Source organism: Gordionus sp. m RMFG-2023, chromosome 4 (assembly GCF_954871325.1).
Source record: "Gordionus sp. m RMFG-2023 chromosome 4, tfGorSpeb1-WG-v2, whole genome shotgun sequence".
NCBI classification, from domain to species: domain Eukaryota; kingdom Metazoa; phylum Nematomorpha; class Gordioida; order Chordodea; family Parachordodidae; genus Gordionus; species Gordionus sp. m RMFG-2023.
This window is the reverse complement of record NC_088778.1, coordinates 26778318-26802022: the sequence shown is the minus strand read 5'-3', so window position 1 is coordinate 26802022 and position 23705 is coordinate 26778318. Positions and strand designations below refer to the sequence as shown.

Below are 23705 nucleotides of genomic sequence, written 5' to 3'. Positions count from 1 at the left end.
TAATATTATATAAGTTCGGAGGAAATGAAAATAAATTTAAATGTTCGCGGTTTAAAAGGATATTTTTAAATATTTTTCCATAAGCAATATTGTATATTTTGGTATGAAAAAAATTAAGTTTTATGTTTCATGTGGAAATTATTTTAAAATGTGATTATAATATATATATCTTTAAAATTTCGTAATTATAACAAGTAATTTAAGAGGATATCTAATAAATGTTATAAAATGAATTTTATTACACAACATAAAATTGTAAAGTAAACAAAAAAAATGTATAATATATAAAATTATAAATTAAATTTTCATAAATTTTTATGTATATAAAATACGCAAATATTCTCGAATTAATACGATTCAACAAAAAAAAATGTAATGAAAATTAGCATGATTGAGTATATATATTTTGATAATGCCTATATTAAAAGCTACATTCAGATTCTAATTTAAATCATAAAAAAAAAATTTAGATACATTTATCAATGATTAAAATTTAAAATCAAATTGGAGATTTTTTTTTAAAAAAAATTTCACATAATTGTTTTTTTTGAACTAGAAAGGAAGGGAAGAATTTATATATAAATTTTGCGAATATCGATTCCAATATCGAATCTTTTACGCATTAATATATTTGTAGTTTTTTTTGAGTTGCATGGTGCCTGTCCTTTGTCAGAAACATGGGTGACTTTAACTCATAAACATATGCTTTTGATTGACCCTAACTAATATAGGTGAAGGGGACCCTAACTAATATTTAAATAAATACTATAAAAATAAATTACAAACTAACGAAGGACAAAGAAGTGTGTGAAAAGTCAATTATATAATTTTTTTGATTCAATGAATAATTTTTTTTCCTAAGAAATATTTTAGATAATAAATAAATAGGGGTCCTCCAATTTATTAATTTATTTTTATAAATAGATACTGCTTGCAAGTTTAATTTCTTTTTTGGTATGGGTGATTTAAAAACAATATCTTACATTTTTTTAAAGCATAAATGTAACTATCCCGTTTATCAAAAATTGAAACCTCAGCCGAACATAACCTTAAACGTATTCGTTAGCCTTCCTCCCCCCATTAAAATTATTAAGGTATTCGTGGGGGGATTTCGTGGAATCGAAATCGTCAAAAAAGGCTTCTTCTTCCTCGAGGGGTTGGGCCGGAAGGGCGTAAAAGTTGTGTTTACGACTTTCTTCACCGACAGTGCTATAGCCCCCATTTAGGCTTGAATTACTCTTCTTAGATTCTGAGCTTTCGAAAGCGCGAGGTAGACTAATTTGGTCTTCGGTAGTTTTGCGATAAACTGGGTTATCAAAATTGAGACTTTTGATGGTGCGGTTAGAATAATTTTTCCAAAGTAAGAAGATTATCTGTTTTGGGAAAGGACCGTTTACACAAATAAAATAGGTTTGAATTATGATGCAATAAAAACGAATTCCCCGGAACCGGGAGAAATTTAGGAACTGGACCAAGACCCAACTTTTAAAACAGGAGCCGAAAACTGAACTCATTTTATAATCTACGAAAACGGTTCTAAGAAGAGTGCAAATAATTTTTATGCTTATTGTGAAAACTAGAACCCTCAGGAAGTACAACTAGAAAAACATTTTTTTTTAAGTATTTAGAAACCATAACTGTTTGTAGTTCAGTTATCCCAACTAGAAATTTTCGCATATTACATATTTCGATCATATTCTTTCTGTTATCCCTTTCGTACTCACAAATAATACTATGCACGTCATTTTTAAAATGGAATTCGTGAATAAGCAGCTAGTATTATTTGTGCAAATTTTTGTAGTGAAATACAAATAATTTGTATGAAAAGACTTATATCTAAACCTTTTTGAGTGTAAACTTACATAAAACACCAAAAATAACAACTCTTTCGAGATCAAAAGATTTTGTGTGTCTTTGGCCCATAAGTGCCCTTTTTGGTAGTTACAGGCATGTAGGTTCCAAACGGAATATAGTATCGAACATTTTTTAAATCAAAGGTTTACCAATGAGGTGACTAAAAAGGTAATAAAGACTCCGGCAAATATTGCGAATCCCGACTTTCTGCGCGATTTTTTAGCGGTTGTACCTTCCTTGATTTGTTGCAACGAACCAAATTTTTGAGATTCTGCACTATTCACGGCTCGGTAGTGGGAATGGTTATAATCATCTTCGTGAATATTTATACGTAGCATTTGTAAAAAAAATAAAATAATTATAGGCTACAACTTTCATAGTATTTTAGCTATAATCCATATGTAACCGGGAAAAATCATGTGACAGAATAAAATAAATTTGATAAATCGTCGCCCGAAAATTAGATTATCCCATCTCCACTTTCTATAATTTTACAGGAGAGCAATTTTAAAAATTAAGTTTCTATTGTTTTCAATAGGATGGCTAACCTTATATTGGCTATAATTTAATTTATTAAATATTTCGAATTTTTCTATGTAAATAAAAGTAAAATTACAAAAAAATTTATTTAGGTAAAAAAAGTCATTTTTGATAAAAAGTGGATATGCAATAACCTAATTCCCAAGCGACGAAATTAAGATGGCTGATACTTTGGTACATAATCTTTAGGTAAAAAAAAATTATATTATATCACCATTTCGAGAAAATATATCGGATTTATCGTTATGAAGATCATTATTGTTGAAAATTTTGGTAAATCCTTGGGCAAAGCTTGAAGATGGTGGGCGAATATCTTGTGAATTTTTAGAAGTAGATGACTCCTGAATCTTAAGTTAGATAACACATAAATACAGAATAATTCGTAATATAAATATTTTTAAAAAGCTGGATATATAGGCAATTAATTTTAGACCGATTCCCAAAGACCATAAAATTAATTCCAAGATTAAACAATACTATTTTAATATATTCATTTTAAAAATAACGCAACCATATTATTCAAACTAACTTTTCCATTTTCGGAAGCTTTATAGTTCGCAATGAGCCCGTTTTCGTTTAATATACATTTGGCGGCATCTTTGGGATCTACGGTCCATCCTGTTGAGCAGGCGCAAATGTAAAGAGCCGATAAACCATTACTAACCGACTTGTTATGGCCTAAATTATGCATAATAGTTTTTAAAAAAATGTTAGATGCAACATAATCTACCTTGAATTTTTGAGTTTAAAATAATTTTATGGTAAAAAAAATTTGATATTAGATTTGGAGGCATAATATATAAAATTATATTTTAACGCGATAACAGGGATTCCCACTCTCCCACCCCTACGCCAATGAATTTTATCTTCCTCCCTCCAACTATATTTAAATGATGATAATGACTATCTTGAATCTCATACCCCTCCGTGGCAGAAATCTTTGCATTAAAAAACATATCAAACTTTTTCATGTGATCAGGCTATATGTGTATTACATTACCTGATTAATATTTAGGTTAATCCTTTTTAATTTTTAAGCGTATAAAGTTTTAAAAAAACTAGTTAATCGAACAAAGATTTTCGAAAATTTATAGAATAGTTAAGTATTATAAACATATTGGAATATAATTTTTGCAAAAATCAGAACTTCAAATTTAAAAACGCATTCAACAAATCTTCTTAAGCGCGTTTTTTTTTAAATTTGAAAAAATCTGAACTTACGTAAAATATATTTCAGCATGAGTAAAATATCTCCTCTATAAATTTCAGTGTGCGATTACGCACATTGTCTCTAATCGTCCGTCGTCTTCAGTGCAAACCTCATCTAAAATTTTCATGAAATTGATTTTTCATAAAAAACTTTTTTGAAATTGTTTGTTTTTGTCTCTCCTGAGGACAATTTCAATGCGTCAGATACGAGGGCTTGGTTTGATGTGCAGCCCACAATATCCCAGAAAAAAAATAAAATACAAACTTGGCCCGGGGAGACACAAATGTTGACAGCCCCCGTTGTAATGGTAACTACCGCACACATTGATAACTGGGGTGCCGTCTAAATTATATACGGGTTGTCTAAGAGGATGGTACACTCGCACGTCCATGGGAGAGTATAGATCTCGAGCTAAAGGTTTGAGATCGGCCCCGGTAAATTTGTTTGCAGAAAAAAGTGTTTCGTTTTCCCAGTCGGTCCAGTACATCCAATCCTACGATAATATGAATATAAAAAAATCTTTATTTCTTTTTATGAATTATTAATCCATACCAAAGATGAATAAAAAATTCAATCTACGCTAAATAATAGTGTTGTTAAACGGCTCAATTTGAGCCGATGCTTCGAGATTTGGCTAATAAATGTCAAAATCTTTGTGCCACCTACGAGCAAAATCTTAATGTTTGCGTAATATTTTTCTAATATTAAGTTGGTAGTTTAAATCGTCTCAAATACCGTTTAATAACACTACTAAATATAGAGCCTTATGTTGAAAGAATCGGGCTAGGGCAAAAAAACATTATTAATCCAAACAGGTGAGCTTGAAAATGGAAAAAATTAAATCCGAGCTTATTTTTTAAAAATTGGACCTCGATTATTTAGTAGTGTTGTTAAAGTATAGTAATAAACCATATGGGGAAAGAAGTAACTATAAGTTACCTTTTTTCTAAATGTGTAGCTAATTACCTTTTTAAAAATGGTATTGTAGTTTGTTACCTTTCAAAAGTAATTTTTAAGAATACTAATTTTTGGTAATAAGGTGCCATGATTCGAAATGAAACTGCTACCATCATGCAAATTTTTGTTAGGCCAGTTTTTTTTTGATAAAGAATATAAACCTGCCCAAAAATCAAAAAATGGGATCCGGTTGGGGAGAAACCTAGGTCTGGCCTGGTCCGATCCTATTTTGGAAAAGAAAAAAATATTAAAATTTATATTAATTTCACTTCAAAAACTGTGATCGCGAAGGGGTGTCTGATATTTTGCTTTGAATCCAAAACTATATACCGATTTTGACCCTCTAGATCTGAGCTAACGATCTGATCTAATTTCGCGTCTACCCAAAATAGCCTATTGTTTGCAAAGTCTTGTGATTTTATATTTTAAAAAAGCATTTGGAAATATTAAACATACATTTCCAAAATTATATTATAAAAAAAGTCTATAATCATAGTAATTTAATTTCAGCTTTCTCAAAAACTGAAAAAATATTCTTAACCTTTTACCCTATACAATTTGATCGTGGATCTATCATAAAAATTTAAGGTAATGAAGTCTACTACTAAGCCCAAAGAAATTTTCAAATATTACTTTTAAAAAAGTTATAACTCCAATATTACGTGAAACAATGCATTTATAAAATTTTTTCTAAAGTAAAAACCTATAGCCAACCCATTGGGCCAAACGATGTTACGGCTAACAATCGTGCGTCTCCCAACACCATTCGCTCCACATTTTTCTATCTTAGGTTTAGCGCCCCAGTCAGTCCAATAAAGATAACGGTGCCTGGGATCTATTAGTATAGCTCTAGGCTCGTCTAGGTCTGAGTCGAACAAAATTTTTCTGGCGATTACAGAACCTCCTCCAAAGGTTCGGGAGCTGTTTGACTTATTTTATAAATTTTAGTGAATATGTTTGTCTAATTGAGTTTATTAGTAAAAAAATATATATTACTAATATAACAAATATTAAAAATTAGTAAATCTAAGAAATGTAAAAAAAAAACTTTAAAAAATTTATTTTTATTCAAACTTTAAAGAAAACAAAAAAAAATCAGACTTAGGATATTATTAATGAAATTTGGAAAACAATCAGTGTATATATTTCTCCAATTAAATCATTTACTACGGGTGATTTTTAAAATTTAAATTGGTTCTATCTACTCTTAAATTAATATATTTCCCGAAAAAATGTTTTTCTATCATAAATTAATTAAATAATTTTCGGATGGATTTATTAAAATTAAAAAAAAATTTTAATTAAAACTATTCAACAAATATAGCAAATACACGATTTATTTAAGAAAACAACCTCAAAAATAGCAAAAATTAACCAAATAAAATTAAATTTCAATTGTTTTCTTTCTTAAAAATTTCGAAATAAAAATTTTTAAATATATTTATAAATCAAATCAATCAATTATTTTATTATAATTTTTAAAGCCACGAAACGCAATAAATTTTAATAACTTGATTATCTTTCGATCCTTTTTCTGTAAAACTTTGATTAGAATTCGTATGATCAGCTAACCGGGCAACTTCTATAGTATTTTTGCCGGTATCTGTCCAATATATAAGTCTGTATATCCAATCCACGCTTATCCCATCTGGCATGCTTATATTACCTTCAACTATTGTTTCGATCTTATTGGAACCCACTATTTCTTCGGGGACAAGGGGAGTACTTTAAATATAATGTTCAAGTTAGAAATCAACAATGATAATACATTTTATTTCATGATTATATATAAATGAATACTAAAGTATCGCAAAATCATTAATAAAATATTACAAGAACTTTAAAAAAAAATTTAGATTTCAAATATCGTATATCAATTAAGTTGACTTGCACAAATTTGAATATCATTGACTTCAAGTGCATTAACAGCAAAAATTTCCGGCCTAGGTGATCTCAGGCTACTGTTTCATTTTTTTTGTTTCACAAAAATAGCAAATGAGAACTAAATTATATTTAAAACGCGAACCTGTAAATAGTCTCGCTGGAGACGTCGGACCAAAACACTCGTTGAGTTACTATGTCAAAATCGATGGCCACCGAGCTATGAAGCTCCGACACCAAAAGCTTGTATTTCGAATACATGGTGAGTGGGACACTGTCAATCATCCGGATATCCCTCCTATTCGCAAAAATTACCTTGGCCGATTCCCCGCTAGCTTTGCAAAAGGTACTGTTGTCGGCTAGTGGGTACAAGGAGTAATCTTAATTATTCACATTTGTTTATAAATATGAAGGATAAATTCAATGGTATCTCCTATCTGATGTTGTTAAATAATCAAATTTTTATGACTCAAGTTGGAGTCGTAAAAAAGGTTCAGACTTGCAATGAGTTGACTCGCAAATCGATTTTTTAGAATGCTTACTGACGTTAACTACTTCTACAAGGATTTTCGTTTATTTTGTAAATGAGCTATCTATCAAAAAAACAAGAACTAAGATATTCAGGCTTTGTTTATATTTATTAATTTATTATAATAATTAATAAGCAAATATTTTACAAATTTACATCACATTAATATTTTTAAAAAAAATAATCATTTTACTAGCATGACACTCGCACTTGAACCCCCCTTCCGTATTCATGCAAATTTGGGAACAAGTTCCGGGAAGAAGGCATTCATTGGTATCTAGGCAGGTAACGTTATCGACTGGCGAGAGAGAATAACCATGTTGGCAATCGCAGTAAAATCCCTTTTTAAGATCGATACACTTTTGGGAACAACCACCATTCGCCTTGAGGCACTCGTTAACGCCTAAATTTTATATGGTAGAATTAGATTCGTGATATATATGTGTGTGTGTTAGTGGCAAAGTGTTTTTTTCCGGCAGTGCGTTATTTTATCAACTTTATAATCATTTTTAGAGCGCGTTTTTTTTTAAATTTAAACATCTGATTTTACCGAAAATGTATTTTATCGTGTTTGGAATACCTAAGTAAGAATTTCAGCAAAAACCTTTGAACTTAATATAATTTATATTTAATTTATCATGCTGGATAAATAATATATTTTTAGCAAAATCGATTATTTTTTATCCATCCATATCGTTAAATTACTAAAAATCGAATTTTGATATCCGGTATTATCCATTCGGATAGACTTCTAAAAAAAATTATATATGCGTTGCACCTTCAAAGTTTATAATAAAATTTTAACCACAATTGTGAAGTTCGTCTTGCCATTGTCCACAATCATTATTACCGTTGCACACTTTCGACTCGGGTATACAGGTATCGCCACAATCAAACTCTTTCTTGGGATCGCACTTTTTATGCTTTTTGTCTTGAAAAAAAAATTTTGGAAAATGGCATCAATTCCTTAGTCTAAACTGGAGATAAATGTTATCATACATTGAAATCAGCTGTAATTAGCCATTAAAAGACATTTAGTTTAAATGCCTTTCAATAGCAAAATTCAATGTATTTACAATCATCAATCTAAATAAAATGTATTATAAATATACGATTTTCAGTGTGGTCTAGTTTAGTGACCAATTGAGGATAAGGACATTTCGACAAATAACCTAACTACTCTTTTAAAAATAATAAGTAGCAAAATATGTGATCCTTCTGTTATTAGCTGAACTACAATAATCGTTAATAGGCTGTTACTACAAGTTATCTGCTTCCTCTTATTTTTTTATTATAATATTTTATATTAAAAAAAGCAACTTTTATATTTAATATACATAGATCATAATTTGAAATTGTAGCTAAAACCCGGTAAAATCTAGGAGACGGAACTAGATGCCCTTCTCAAAATTTTCAGTACCCCGTTCCAATAAACGTATAAATAATTTGCATGTACTAACTACTCAAAAGAGGGTAGAGTTTGGAACCCGAACTCTCTGAACCAAAACCAAACCCTCTTCCGGGAACCGTAACCGACTTTAGAACCTCTTATAATTAATTTGCATGTACTAATTACACAAAATCTTGTGCGATTCATGATAGAGGGAAGAGTTTTGAACCGGTACTCCTGAACACTCCTAAAATGGGATTTGAATCAGAACAAAATCTATTCCAATAACTGTAATATTAAAGTTTATTTAAAAATAACCTTTTTAAAAAATATATACAGCTAGTATACATTAGATTGTAAGCCGATTTCATCGGCTACTTATAGTCAGAAAAAAGTTAAATTTGTATTATATTTTTCCGGCGATATCCAAGAATAATTTTGAAAAATAAGTTCTAAAACTTTTAAAAGTTTTAGATAAGTTTTAAATTTAATGAGATCGTAAATAAAGTTTCAAAAGTTTGTGGATCGTTTTCATATTTTGGACATAACATAGATAAAATTAAAAGTATTTTTTACCACAATTGATTTCGTCAGAGTTGTCTCCGCAATCATCGAGTCCATTGCACTCCAATATTCCCAATATACACTTGTGGTTTTTGCATTTAAACTCGTAAGAATGACAAGATATATCTGAACCTTTTAAGAACATTATTAAAAAAAAAAAATTTAAATGATTTAGTAAATTTTTTTTCCGACAAATATTGTGGTATTAGAGTGACGGTTAATCAGAATCGACTTCAGAAAATTTTGGCAGATAAATAACTATATTTTCTTATGTAGCCAACAACCTTTTTATTATGTAGCGGTCTGAACCGATCCAATTCTTCAATACTCCGCCAGAAAGTAAATTCTCAGCACGGCTAAGTAACAACTTTAAAAAAATATCTTAAAATTCATAAAGACAGATAAAAATTTTCAGAATTATATTTTAATTAATAAAAATGAAGGACGCATCAAAAACCCAAGGAGAAAAGCGCTTTCTAAACCTTTTCATAAATAGAATGTTATTAAGAATTCCATCCCGAATTTAGAAAGAAACAAATTAATAATAGCTAGGCCACAGCTTGACGATTAAATTAGAACATCGATTCATATCGTTAAATATTAGTTGCAATCTTTTCTAAACAACCTAATTTGCCAAGCAACGACCAATTTTTTTGTATATTAAGAGATGAAATCATGCGGTCGGCTCAGATATTCTAAATATCACCCCACCCTCCCCACTTAGCCTACAGAAAAAAACATGGGTTCTTGCTAGATTTGATTCTAAAACTATTGGATTAGTTATGCACGCTCTTACCGACTAGGCCACAGACGCTTCCCGAAAACGACCATAGTTAGTAACTAACAAAAACCCAGCCTAAAAGATTAATCGATTTATATATCATCATAAAAACCGTACATCACAAAAAAAATGTGTACATGGTATTATGTCATTTTTCTTTTCATGGTCTTTGTTTATCATTAAAAACAAAATTTTGACCAAAAAAAAATATCTTATGAAAGAAATATCGATATATAGAAATCAATTTGTATTTTAATAAATGTCCGATTCGAAAGTAGTGATTTCAGAAGATTATATAAATATATTATATAACATATAACCAATTTTTTCGTGTATTTTTTAATAAATATTGTTGTGGACGTTTTTTAAAAAAAAACACTATCTAAAGCTATATAATAATTTTCAGCATAAAATAGAACCATTTAAGAGCGGTTTAATAGAGTTCACTTTAAGGAGACTGTATCAAAATGGGAAATATGAAGAGGTGACCACATTTTGAGATTTTAACGTAAATTGAAATCTCAACATACGTGATCATCTCCTTTATACTGAACAGCTTGTTAGTATCCTTATTTTACCTTTATTTTATTTAAAAAAAATTATTTCAGTATTTTTAAATCCCCCTTTTTGCCCGATTTTATCATCATTTATTCTTTTTTTTCTTACAATTTTTTTCGTCTGACCCGTCTAAACAATCGGTGTCGCCGTCGCATCTCCAAGAAGACATGATGCAGTGACCATTATCGCACCTGTACTCGTGAGAGTTGCATTTGTAGGCGTTCATGTTGAAGGGTTTGTAGAGCGAGTGGAGTAGGGATGTGGCGGAAATGAGCTTCCCGCAGCCTATCTCGTCGGAATTGTCGTGGCAATCTATATCCCCATCGCATCGCCATCTAATTAATGACCAATTTTTAAAAAAATTTAATAAATTTTTTATAAAAAAAAAACTCTGGAGCCGTCAAAAAACAGCTGATTATTTTTTGTTATAAATTTATTTCTAACCCTACTCCCCAACCTTCATGCCAAAAGGTAAACATCCAAAATAGCCTGAAGTTTTTTTTTAAAAAAATTATTTGTCCTAAACATTAACCACCCTCCCCCGCTCAAATCATGATTAGAGACAGGGACATGGAATGGAACGTTCCGGTAACCGTAACTTGGGAAAAATTATGAATCATAAAATAACTCCGAAAAGTAATATAAATTTTAATTTTACAATAATATAATAAATATATGATATTTTATAAGTGGCTCTAGATGCAAAATCGCTCCATTTGGGCAAATTTTTAAAAACAGCCAACTCAATATTTTAGCCAATAAAATGTTGCCCAAGCTTCGATTTGGCTAATAGATGTCCAAACCAAACCTTTGTGCCATCTATGACCAAAATCTTCAAGCTCGCAAAATATTTTAAGTGTTGAAATACAGAATTAACCGTTTTTAAAAATCGGCTCAAATTGGAACCATTTTGCATCACTGAGTGGCCCATTCATTAATATATTAGTTTCTTCTCTTTTCCCATTGCTTTACATAGCAACAAATTATATTTACTCATTCATATATTTATTTATTACAATGTGATTACATTTTAAGATTATATAAAACATTTTTTTTAAGGTCAAATTCAAAATAATTTGTAACTGTTTCATAAAATTCGAGTTATTACCCTGCATTCATAAAGCGCGAAATTCGTGACCAAGTATATAAAAATATACAAAAGTGCATATTTTGTTATACTTCGCCGCTAATTCGTATTAACTGTGAATGCAGGGTAACCCCTCTTTCGCAGTTAGTTCTAAATTCTCTAAATCGCCGCGAATTCACGCTTAGAGGGGTTAGGCTGCATTTATAGTAAGCGCGAATTGGCACAAGCCATGCGAAATTTTTCACTACGTAATTTACACAATTGAGCAAATATTAGATATAATTTATAAATACTAAGCGAACTGATGAAATCGAGAGAACTAATGCAGTGATTTTGTTAGCGATTAATTTCGCATCGCTTGAGAGAATCGCGTCTACCATAAATGCGGCGTTTGTGTTGAACGGTACACTCAGATTTATATTAACACCCAACAAATATAAATGATTATTACTTGTATAGATGTAATATCTTCATTATGTGAATAAAATAGAAATGAAAGATTTTTTAGAACCGTTCAGAAACGTTCCGAGAAGTTTAACGTGGAACGGAACATAATTTTTTGGCCGAAATCAGAGAAAAGCATAAAATGCCTATGTTCTTGGTCCCTGATCACAAGATAAGTTTAAAATTTATTGATAATATTTGATTTTGATTTTTTACATTTCTTTATAAAAAATACAATTAATAGAAGGAATAAATACCAAATTTAAGATGAAGGTAATAGTATCGGGTTCGGGTGGGGCAAACTGACATTAGACTCGGGTCAGGTTGGAAAACTTGCACCAAATATTTTTAAGGGCCGAGTTTAAATTTCGCAAATTTTTTTCTTAGAGCTTAGAAAAATTCGAGCAAGTTCGTCTTTTATCCTTTCTATTAAAAAAACTATTATGGACTGAGCCAGCCATCAATCACAAAATCATGCCGGGTAAAGATAAATAAGGGCCAGACCAAAAAATCTTTTCAAGGAAATCTACAAAAAAATGGCCACCACCAGGCCGCCCAATTTTTTTAACTATTGGCTCTTTCGATTTGAAGGTAGAGATCTGCAATTTCCGGCTCGAGTAACGTTCAAAAAAATTTATTTGAGCCGTGTCGGACAAAAAACTCACCGGGCCGGGCGAGCAAAGAGTAGATATCTGGTCGGCATGACAATAGAAAAATAAATAATTATAGTCTAATATTGTTTAAATATATTTATTTTATTTTGCATAAAATTTAATGTCGATTATTGGTTATCTGATAAAACAATCTACATTATTAGGTTATTTGCTCATATTTTTATTTGATCATAATCTTGAATTTTAATTTAATCTCAAAACATGATAAAATCATCATTGACATAAATATGACATATTATGTAATGGATCATGTTTATTGATGAATTCTGATATCTGATAAAAGTGAGAATTCATAAAGTAAGTGTTTTTAATTTAACCACTCTCTAATATTATAAATAGATGTTTATTTGGAGTTCAACTACATACATTTCGAGTTAGGTCTTATATTATAAAAATCGGACTGGACCGGGCTTGGATTTTGAAAACACGGGCTGGGGCCCTTAATAAAAAAATTGAAACTAGCCCGAACCCGGGAAAAATTAAGTCTCATCCGAGCTGGGCCTGATAATTAAATAAAAAAATAAAATATCGATTGATATATAACTAAAAAGATAAATATTTTTTTGATTAAAATGGTAGCTTTTTTAGAGTTAGTTATGGTTCTAGCTTAATTAATAACTTATTTAAAATTATAAATATACAAATTTTTATATCTAATTTTTAAATTAAACAATATATCCTATCATATATACTTATATAAAACAAATAAGAATTTTAAATTTATCAAAAAAAATATTAAATATTAAATGGAAAAATTTTAATATTTTTAAGCGCTAATTTTTTTAAAAAAAAATTACATATTAATTTGATTAGGTAACTCAAGTAATTCAAACAAAAATTATTATTACAATCAATATCTTAATAAATGAAATTTCAAACATCGCAAAGGCTCATAAATTGCGATATTAATATAATTTTAGGTTTGACTATTATGATCATATCATCCATTTACTAATTTTTCTTTCAAATTCTTCCTTATAGTGGTTATATATTGTAAACATTTTTGGAGGAAAGGGGGTGGAAGAGGGGATTTTTATTAGCTTAAAATGATATTTACGAGAACAGGCAAATTTGCCCCCCCTTGATTACGCGTCTAATAATAACATTCTTCCAAATATAATTATGATAATTTAATAAAAAATTCATAATACTAATTCCTTTTATTTATTTAAAATTAAAATGATAAATGTTTATTCATATCGATTAGCCTCGTATTGATCCTTCTTTTGGCATATTTTTATTATGCAAAATTTTGAAATATATGCGAGCATGATAGTGATTACAAATTGAGCGGAGACGTGTGTATGTAGCCTTGTTTTTTTTATAAAACGCCCAGTTATTTTAAATTGGTGCGGTATTTTTAAATAATAAAGTTTTAAAAAAAACGCGAATTTCGCTAAAATTACCAATATAATATATGGATACGATATCAATTGAAATGATTTTTTTGGAAAATAACAGCAAAACAAAACAGAGCTTATGAAAGCGAATACTTTATGATTAAGTTAAGCCCTCTATACTATTATAATACCATTCAATAAAAATTAATTATGCTCCATTTAGCAGAAAAAAAAAATTATGCAAAAAAATATTTTAAAATAATTTATACTCAATTCAGATACAATAAAAGTATTGATTGGCATTTATCAGACTAGCAAGCCCGGCTCGAAACGGGCAGTAAAATGGCAAAACTTTATTTATAGAAATTGGTCTACCGATCCGATCCGAATTTTTTTTATAGTGGACTGTTAGAAAAGTCGAAAGCGGAAAAATTATAAGCGTCGAAGGAAAATGAAAGATTTTGAGTGTTATTATTGGAAAGAATATTTATATATTTTTTAAAAAAAACATAAATAATTCTAAATATTGTTGAAGTTCGAGTCGCCCGATCCGAATTAAAATTTCTAAATCAAAGTACATAACGACAGAATCAGGATATAAAAAAATGCTAAATTGGTTCCAGTTTTTTAATGCATTGGATGGTCAGTCCGACATTCTCTTACACTAACATGTCGTTGAATTGGAATTCGAAAACTCTTCATAATAATAAAACTAACATATTATATTTTTTTCAGATCACTTACATGTCCGCTTAGTAGGCCTAAAATTATAAAAGCGAAGGCGGTAAGCCGTTATAACCTAAAGCGGAACATTTAGAAGCTGGTTATATTATACTCAGTATTGGTCAGGACATGCTCCCAGACATATTTATTTTATGATTTTGTTTTTAAACGGGTGATGACATTTAAGATAAATGATTGTTCGAATTATCCTCTTTTTTTAAAAAAGTACAAGCACGTAAAGATAAATATCTATTATAAATAGAGGTTATTTGAATCAAACTGATCATTAAATGAGATTTTTAGAAAAAGAAAGGAACGGTTGGAATGGAGCAACAGTATTTGATTATTTATTATAAAGATATAGTGTTAGATTGCGTCCAAAATGTGTTTTGAAAAGTTTCAAAATTTTAAGGAAAAGCAATCTATTGATAAAGTTTGGAAAATTTCACAAATATGTTTTTTTGGCCGTATTTTTTTCTTCATTTTTTCGTAGCCTTAAAATAAATTTAAAAAAAATAAATAAGCGAACTTTCGAAACTTAAATGAAAATAACTAAATAAGCGTTTTAAATATAAAAATAAAAACATGTCCAAAAGTAATTCTAAAATATTTTATAAATTTCAAAAATTTAACATATTTTATTAAAATTTTAAAATTTGCGAAAATTTTGAAATTTTTCTAATTTTTTTTAAATATTTTTGATTTATTTTAATCGGTTTTCTTTTGGATTTTAATTGTGATATCTTTATTTACTATAAATATATATATCGTATTTAAAAGGGAATACATTTCCTATTTTTTAATTTATAAAGTACATAAAAGTAAATTTTTAACATTTCATTGCCTGAGAATTAGGTTATTCTATATCCACAATTTTTGTCAAAGGTGACTTTTTTTAAATAATTCAATTTTTTATAATTATACTATTATATTTAAACAAAAAAAAATTTTAATATATAAAAAATAAGTTAAATTATAGCCAATATAAGGTTAAATATCCTATTGAAAACAATATAAACTTGATTTTTAAAATTGCTCTCCTGTAAAATTACAAAAAATGGAAATGGGATAATCTAATTCTCAGGCAACTTTTATAAGAACATCAAATTTTATTTTAAAAGATAGGTTTCATTAGTGTTGTTAAACGGCTCGATTTGAGTCGATTTTTAAAAAAGGCTAACTCAATATTTTAGCCAGATAAATATTGTCTAAGCCTCGAGATTTCATTAGTAGATGATCAAACCTTTATGGCACGTATGAGCAAAATCTTAAAACTTGCATAATATTTTTCCTAATAAGATATCAAGTTAGCCGTTTAACAACACTAGGTTTCATAATAAAGTACAAAAAGAAATTTAATTGCATGGGTTACAATGGTGGTGGTTATGGATAATGTATAAAACATGTTTAAGATGAGGAATATAGGAAATATTTTAATATAATATACTCTTAACGATTTAGAGGTAAGACGTGTAAAGGAACAATAGGTATTAAATATGTTAATGTTTCTATTAAGAAAAATCCTAGGATTGGCGAAATATCGTTGAAGATGCTAATTCTGTCATAAAATCATTGAATGTTAAAGTTGAGTAAAATCATGTTTACGCCTTTCATATTAAATAATGTCTAGAAACTCGAGTTATGGCAATTCTAAAATATTTTTTTTTGCCGGTGATAACACATAAACAATCTTATTCGTTGTACTTAACATTACAAATATATATACAGTCAAATAAATTGATAATAAAATTAATTTAGTTTAGGAAAGGTCACTTAATAATTTTCAATAATATGCAAAAGGTATTTGTCGTAAAATGTCAAGTGATTTGTAAGTAATTTGATAATCTGTTTAGTTTAAATATTTTTTTTAAAAAAAATTTTAAATCACAATTACCTGATTTAAATCGCCATTTATATCGTGATTTAAATCAAAAAGATTTATTTCCACCCTGAAATTTAGAATTTTTTTAAACATAATTATATATTTAAATTCAAAAAAAAATACATCCCATGATTTCTTTTAATGTTGGAAAAATCAAAACATTTGGAAGTAAAATTATCATTTTTTGTAAAATAATTGTGACCACTTTATATAAATTAATTACAAAAATTTATTTTATATATATAGGTTTTATTTATCTTGCTTTCATTTGCAACGAGCTTTATGAATATCTGGAACTCGCGTACAACTCATTTTATAACAGGTCTAGTGGGTAATATTTATTCTGCATTCCCGATCAATGGCATTACTATATGAGTTGAAAAGAAGGTAAAATATATATCCACCAGGTATAAACATATATCCTTGGTCTCGTATTATACTTCGTGAAACTACAATTACTAAATTACGAAAATAGGAAAATATGGGCCATGTTTTTTTCTTCTGTCGAGTTTATTAAGAATGATCAAACTCTATCTAGTAAATCAACTCCTCATATAAATTGATCATAGACTTTTATACAAAATGCATCCTTTTCGCAACACATATATCCCCAATAAAAATGTTAAAATATAATTTAGAATAATACTTTATTTGCATTATTATGGTGTAATGATCTCCTATCTAAAACATAGGATTTTTTTTTTAAATGCTCTCCTAAAAAATTATTTTTAAAAATGGATATAACAGACGATATTTAGTTAACCAGTCGGTTGATAGTCCTAATGGTTTATTAAGGCTAAAGGGTAGCTATCATTTCAGTGACACAAAACATTTTTTTTACTTCTAAAGGTTTCAAAAATCTCTAGAAGTGTTTTTTTTAATTTGGCTCAATGGACACTATCTTATTCAATTTACATGGATAAATGTTAGATAGAGTGAAGTGAAACATATTTACAGAAATCATTTTGGTAGTAATTAAAATAATTTCAAGTTTGTCAACATTTTTCTAAAAAAAAATGTTTACATCATCTTTCCAAATTAGAGAATTTCAATGGTAGTTATAATTTTTTTTTTTTTTAAATCTAAGGCTAAAAAATAAAAATTAATATTTTTAGATATCGATATTTATTTAAAATCAGCGTTTGAAATTCAAACATAATTATTTTGCCATGGTGTTTTCAAAAAATAAATTATAAATAAATTCATATTTTTTTACTGACATGTCCGTACAAAAAAAAAAGTTGTAAAAAGTACAATTTTTAAAAAGGTATTATATCTAACTCAAAAATTCCAAAATTTTTTTCCTAATGCACTCACTATCCAAAACATCAAAAAATTTAATTCGAAAACTTTCGAAACTTTATCGAAAAGCATAAAATAAGTTCTTTTTTAAATAAAATAAAAAATTATGGCCAAAACATATTAGTAAAATTTTCAAAATTTTTATTAGAATTTCTTAAAGTTCCAAAAATTTCACCTAACGGTAAAATGCTGTCATTTTTATCAAATAAATTTTTAGCGCTGGTTGTTAGTTAAATTATAGTACACTTAACGAGTAAAAATTGGCTCCATTTTTCAGATGTTTTTGCCCGTTTTCGCGAATTCTAAAAAATAGGATAAAAACTTAGTCTTTAGTCACTTCGCGTCTCAATGCTAAACTGTTTTATAACGTATCTCATAGAACCGATTTTATTAGCCATTACCTACCTCAACTAACCTAAATTCCGTGGCGTATTTAGAGGATCCATTTTGGGGAATGAATGGGTGCAAAAAATTGTGCCTAATTTTCGATGAATTTTTTTAATAATTTTGACCCAAAATGTAATCAAGGTTAATGGATTTACGCCAATGCTCAACACGTTATGTCAGAAATGTGTAAAATCTTATTTTACAAAATAAAAAATAACCATCTCGTTTTATTCTTATACTATTTTATAAACAATGAATTTATTTTTGCCCATCACATGTGGAAAATGGTTAATAAAAAAAACTCATTAATTATTCTAAAAATAAATAAACAATTGTTACACATGATTTTATTGAACCATATGAATAATAATATTTACCATAAAAATATAATTTAAATATTAAAATAAATATTAATTTAAAGAATGATTAATTTTGTAGGAATTTTAAAAAATCATTATTCATATTTTATTTTCTAAATATTTATTTGAAACATCTAAAATTATTAGATAAAGATAATTATTTATTTTTTACTTTTATATATCATGATAAATTTAAGTTTTTTTACCCTTTCAAAATAAAAGATAAAAAAAATGCATTTTAAAGAATAAATTACCATTTTTCTTCTCATTTAATAGAGAAACAATAAATATGGATAAATAATTGGTTTAAAAAAATTAAACATAAGAAATAAATTATGTCATTTATCTCAATGATATTTTTTTGGAAAAATGTTATATTATCTGAAAATAGGATATTTATTATAAAATATAAATTAAGGTATGTTAAAAATAATGAATTTGGTTTTATGGAACAGTTAAAGTTCTTCCTATAAAAATTTAATATTTGTATCACTTACCTTGAAGGAATACAAAGAGTATTTGCACACATAAACTCATGTTTTGAACAATTTAATGGAAAAGAGCAATTTGCTTCATCAGAATTATCACCACAATCATTATCACGATCACATTTCCATTTTAATGATATACATCTCCCATTTAAACAGGCAAATTCTGTAGCATTACAGGGTCGTGCTTACATGTTTAATAAAAGAATTATTTATATAAATGAGGCTGATAAAATTGAAATATTTTTAAATGTAATATGCCGGTATCTAAGTTTTGACTTTCAGTAATAACATTATTGTAAGCTTATTAATTTGTTTTTTATAACCTTAATTAATGAAATTTAGGTGTACCCTTAATTTGAAAAAAAAATTGTAAATAGCAAATTTACCACAGTCTTTTTCATCTGAACCATCAGAGCAATCAACTCTATCATCACATTTTTTTGAAAGAGGTATGCATACATTTTTGGCAGATTGGCAAGCAAATTGTTGAGAATTGCATGATTTAGCTAAAAATTATTAATTATTACTAAAAGTAAGACTAAATTAGTACGGCAAATATTATATTCTTCATCTGAATTATCTTCACAATCATTTATACCATTACACATCCATATTTTTTCAATACATTTTCCATTGGCACATTTGAATTCATTAATTTTACATTGATTTTCTGTATTTAGTTATTATAAGTATATATAAATGATCTTACGTTTGATTAAGGAACGAATATATGGATAATGAAAAATTAAAATAATAAATATGATATTTTTAGATGTCATATTTATGTAAGAATTAAATTTTCCCAGATTAATTTAAATGAAAGAAAATTTCATAATATAATATCCTTCAAAATTAAGGTGCAAGTCTTTCTAAATATTTAATAAAACTGTAGATTCGCAATATTTGGACATATGTTTTATGATGAATTAGATGAATTTCACATATTTTGTTTGCCCAATTTTTTATGAAAGAGCATTCAAATGAGTAATGGAAAATTATGAATTATATAGAATATTTATAAAAATTTGAATAATATATATTTTTTATATATTATTAAATTTTTATTAAATTTTAAATTATTATTTATTATATTTTCCTTGTGAATATCAAATTAATCAAATAATATAATAAATGATGAGCAATCAATCTTAGTATAATATAGCGTTATCGTTCATTTTCATTTCGGTACTTTATCACGTAAGGGGGCCGTAGCCAAGAATTATTTAATTTTTTAAACTATTTTGATAAACAGTAATATAAATTTATTATATAATATAACAACTATTTTTAAATATTTCTCTTTTCCATTTTCTCACTTTGTTTTATATGCTTGGAGTGAGGTTACGGAATCGCTTAGCTTGGGATTTTGCATATGTTATACGGTGGTCACTTCCTTTCCATCAATTTATGGTTAGAGCTGAATATTAGTTAGAAGTTACAATTGGAACATACCTAAAATCACATTAATCCCTATTTTTTCCGAAACTCTTGTGCTTGTCATATTTAGATATAGAGCTAAGGATCTTTTAAAATACTCGGTACACACTGAGCATATATTTACGTGATCCTCAGAAAGTTCTAAGACCTTTGGGTCTAGTAAGAAATTTGCACTTTGATTCTATTTAATCCACAAGGAAGATATAAAATATGATAAAAATATATATATTTTTTAACCCTAGTTAAAAATCTTTTATATTAGAAAAAAGTTGGGTCTGGTTAGAAATTCACACTATCATTATTTTTACTCTATAATTATAAAAATGGTAAATGCTCTGTTTTGATTATAGAAGTTGTAAAATTTGGGGCTTGGTAAGAAATTGAAACTCTTCATTTTAATTAAATAAGAAAAATATAAAATTTATAATTTTTTTACATATTTGGCAATATTTAATTCTATAGTTATATTTTAAAATATAAAATATCTAAATTATTCTATAAATATTAATATAATATGAAAATGGCATTTTTCTTTGCTATACAGAAGGAAATTAAATAGTTTAAGGACCTCTATAAGGTGGTTTGAATAACAAAATAGGTGAGGTTCATTTGTAGAGCACTCTATGAATTTTAAAAATCCAAGCATATTACTTTTGTATTATCGAAAGGAATGACAATAAGTGCTTTTTGTTCTATTTATCTTCATAAAAATGAGTTTATATTTATTTTAAAAATAAAATTTTGAACAGCCTCGGTCTAATAAGAAAAAATTGGACTCGTGATTAAAATCTTAAAATATTAAGGGAAAATAAATATTAATTAGACTTAAGCCGAAAAAATGGAATTAACAGGGTTCTGCTGCAAATTAAATAAAATATGATATAATGATAGTCAGGCAACACAGAGACCTTCATGGGCCGGGCCAGCTAGCGGCCTGGGCCGGACCTAGATTTTAAAAAAAATTTAATGGGCTTGGGGTGGGCTTGGGCCTAAAATTATTAAATTTTAATTTATATTATTTAAAACAGTTGCTAATTTAAAGAAATATTGCCATTTTTTCTTCTAATAATAATAAATTTCAGTATTGTAAACAAAATGCTTGCCTAAATATATTTAAATAATGTTTATTTTCATTAAATAAAAAAAAATTAAATTTTTACATTTGGGCTTGGGCCGGGTTTGGGAATTTTTTTTAACATTAGATATGGGCCGGGCTTGGTTTAAAGATTAAGGCCAATGAAGGTCTCTAGTTCAGCAGTACCACAATTACTTGCATCTAAATTTTATAGTACAGTACTTTTGTATCTCGTTTTCTATATTCTTTAACATCATTAATTAGATATTTATATCTGAAAGATACCACATTTTTAAAAGCATCTTGCACCTTTTTCATTATCTTGAAAAAATTTATAAATACATATACTTCATTTATATTTATGTCTAAAAAAATTTATATTCACTTTTATCCTTTTTTTCCGTGGATTCTTTCATCATTTCTGTTTGGGTCTATTTTTTCTTACCTTTATATTTTGAATTAACATTTTATTTACTTTTATAACTTTTTAGAATATCAACTTTACTATTATGGAAGTTAAATAATTCAATTATATAATTTCTTATATATATTTATATTAATTATTGTATTAAAATAACTATCATATTATTTTACAGGTTTGGATAAAATTATATGTATTTATTATATTACACAGTACTGACCGGCCTTCGACAGGTGGGAGTATAGCCTGGGAATATGGCGCGGAGTCATAAATTTTCATTTATCATAAATATTGTTGACTAAGATAGGTCACAAATCATGAGATATCAGATTATAAATAAAGATATTATATAGGTATTGGCTGATAAGCAGGAATGAAGAATAATATTAAGAGAGACAAAATGATTAATTTAAAAAGGTAGGATTCAGAATATATAATTTAATTTAAATTATTAAAATATGATACTATGTATTGTTATCTCGATCTGATTATAATAAAATAACGTAGCATAAGATTTTTGTGAATTTAACAAATTAGAATGAATAAAAAGAAATATTTTTTTGAGAGACGAATTGGAAAACTTTAAAATAAATAATCCTTGAGGTGATGTAAAATACACTTCAAATTATTACAGCGAATAGTGATACACCCCTATATATATAAAATCTTATTTAAATAATTAAAATATATTATATATTTGTCATATAAATTAGCGATACAAGTCTCGTTCTTTATACTGAGTAATACAAAATAAGCAGTAGGAATAAAAGGTATTAATGGTAGATGCGACAAAATGGCAAGTTTTATAAAGGTAGGATCCTTAAAAATAGATATATATAATTTTTTTTAAATATTAAAAATAATGTACTATGTATATTTTTTTGCGAGTTATATAAATAATCATTAGGGATAAAAGGCATATTGCCTTGCCCGACAAAATGGTTGGCTTTAAAAAAGGTAGATCCTTAAGAATTATAAATTTAATTAAATTATAAAAATATCATACTTTGTTCTTTCGATATGAAATAAATGCTGAATGTATAGTTTTTTATTAAATTTTTTTTTTTACTGTTTAATACAAAAGAAAATAATGTTAGGCGCGATGAAATGGCAAATTTCAAATGCTTTTTATATAAAAATGATTAGAGAAAAAAAAATATGCACGATTAATAAAGAAAAAAGTAATATAATTCTACTTGAATATAGATTGACTGATATTATATACTTGAATATGTGGACATTTGAATATAAAAATGTGAATTAGAAGATATTTTTTTGGTGTTTTTTGAATAATGAATGGGTTAGAAGATATTTTTTAGGCTTTTCTATCGACATTTGCAATGTTCACTCTTTTATCCAATTTAAATTTATATATATTTAAGCTACTAATTTGAGAAAAAATAAATGTGTATGATATTAAAGAAGGGAAAAGTAAAATAATTTACTTGAATATGCGTTTACTGGTTAATATAATATACTTAATGAGAATTTGGATACTTGAACGAAAATTTGGATACTTGAATGAAAATGAAGATATTTAGATATTTTTTGATGTTTGCAATTGAATGAAAATGTGGGTTAAAAATTATTTTTTTGTTTTGCTATTTACATTTGTAATGTTCACTCTTTTATCCAATTTATTAATTTTTAATGATAGTTATTTTTGTTTTTATAAAAATGTGTGTTTATTTATTTTCGTAAAAAAATAGATTAAAGAAAACAATTAAATACCTACCTGTTATATGTATATGTTTTTGTATTTACAAGGGCAGTAGCCAAGGGGGTAGCCTTCCTCCGCTAAATATTTTGACCTTCAAAC

The 23705-nt window shown here is 27.3% G+C and overlaps 1 protein-coding gene across 1 annotated transcript; it reads right to left on the bottom strand.

The window, feature by feature from the left end:
- Positions 1 to 374: 374 nt before the first annotated feature.
- LOC135929087 (very low-density lipoprotein receptor-like) lies at positions 375 to 19816 on the bottom strand. Its single transcript, XM_065465586.1, has 17 exons — positions 19663 to 19816; positions 19504 to 19623; positions 19340 to 19459; positions 18960 to 19137; positions 10373 to 10599; positions 8938 to 9057; positions 7777 to 7902; positions 7165 to 7374; positions 6588 to 6822; positions 6073 to 6286; positions 5265 to 5490; positions 4831 to 4970; positions 3869 to 4097; positions 2924 to 3072; positions 2609 to 2741; positions 2004 to 2167; positions 375 to 1373 (listed from the first exon to the last, which is right to left on the bottom strand). Exons 1-17 carry the CDS (start codon positions 19730 to 19732, stop codon positions 1050 to 1052), a joined length of 2985 nt encoding a protein of 994 aa, XP_065321658.1. The 5' UTR covers positions 19733 to 19816; the 3' UTR covers positions 375 to 1049.
- Between the last annotated feature and the right edge of the window lie 3889 nt (positions 19817 to 23705).

Coding starts and splice junctions, on each gene's coding strand:
- LOC135929087 (XM_065465586.1), bottom strand. CDS start 19,732: ATGACATCTAAAAATATCATATTTATTATTTTAATTTTTCATTATCCA. Junction 4,098..4,830: donor TCGCGATCACAGTTTTTGAA/GTGAAATTAATA, acceptor ATATTATCGTAG/GATTGGATGTACTGGACCGA. Junction 2,168..2,608: donor CGATATATTTTCTCGAAATG/GTGATATAATAT, acceptor ATATTCACGAAG/ATGATTATAACCATTCCCAC.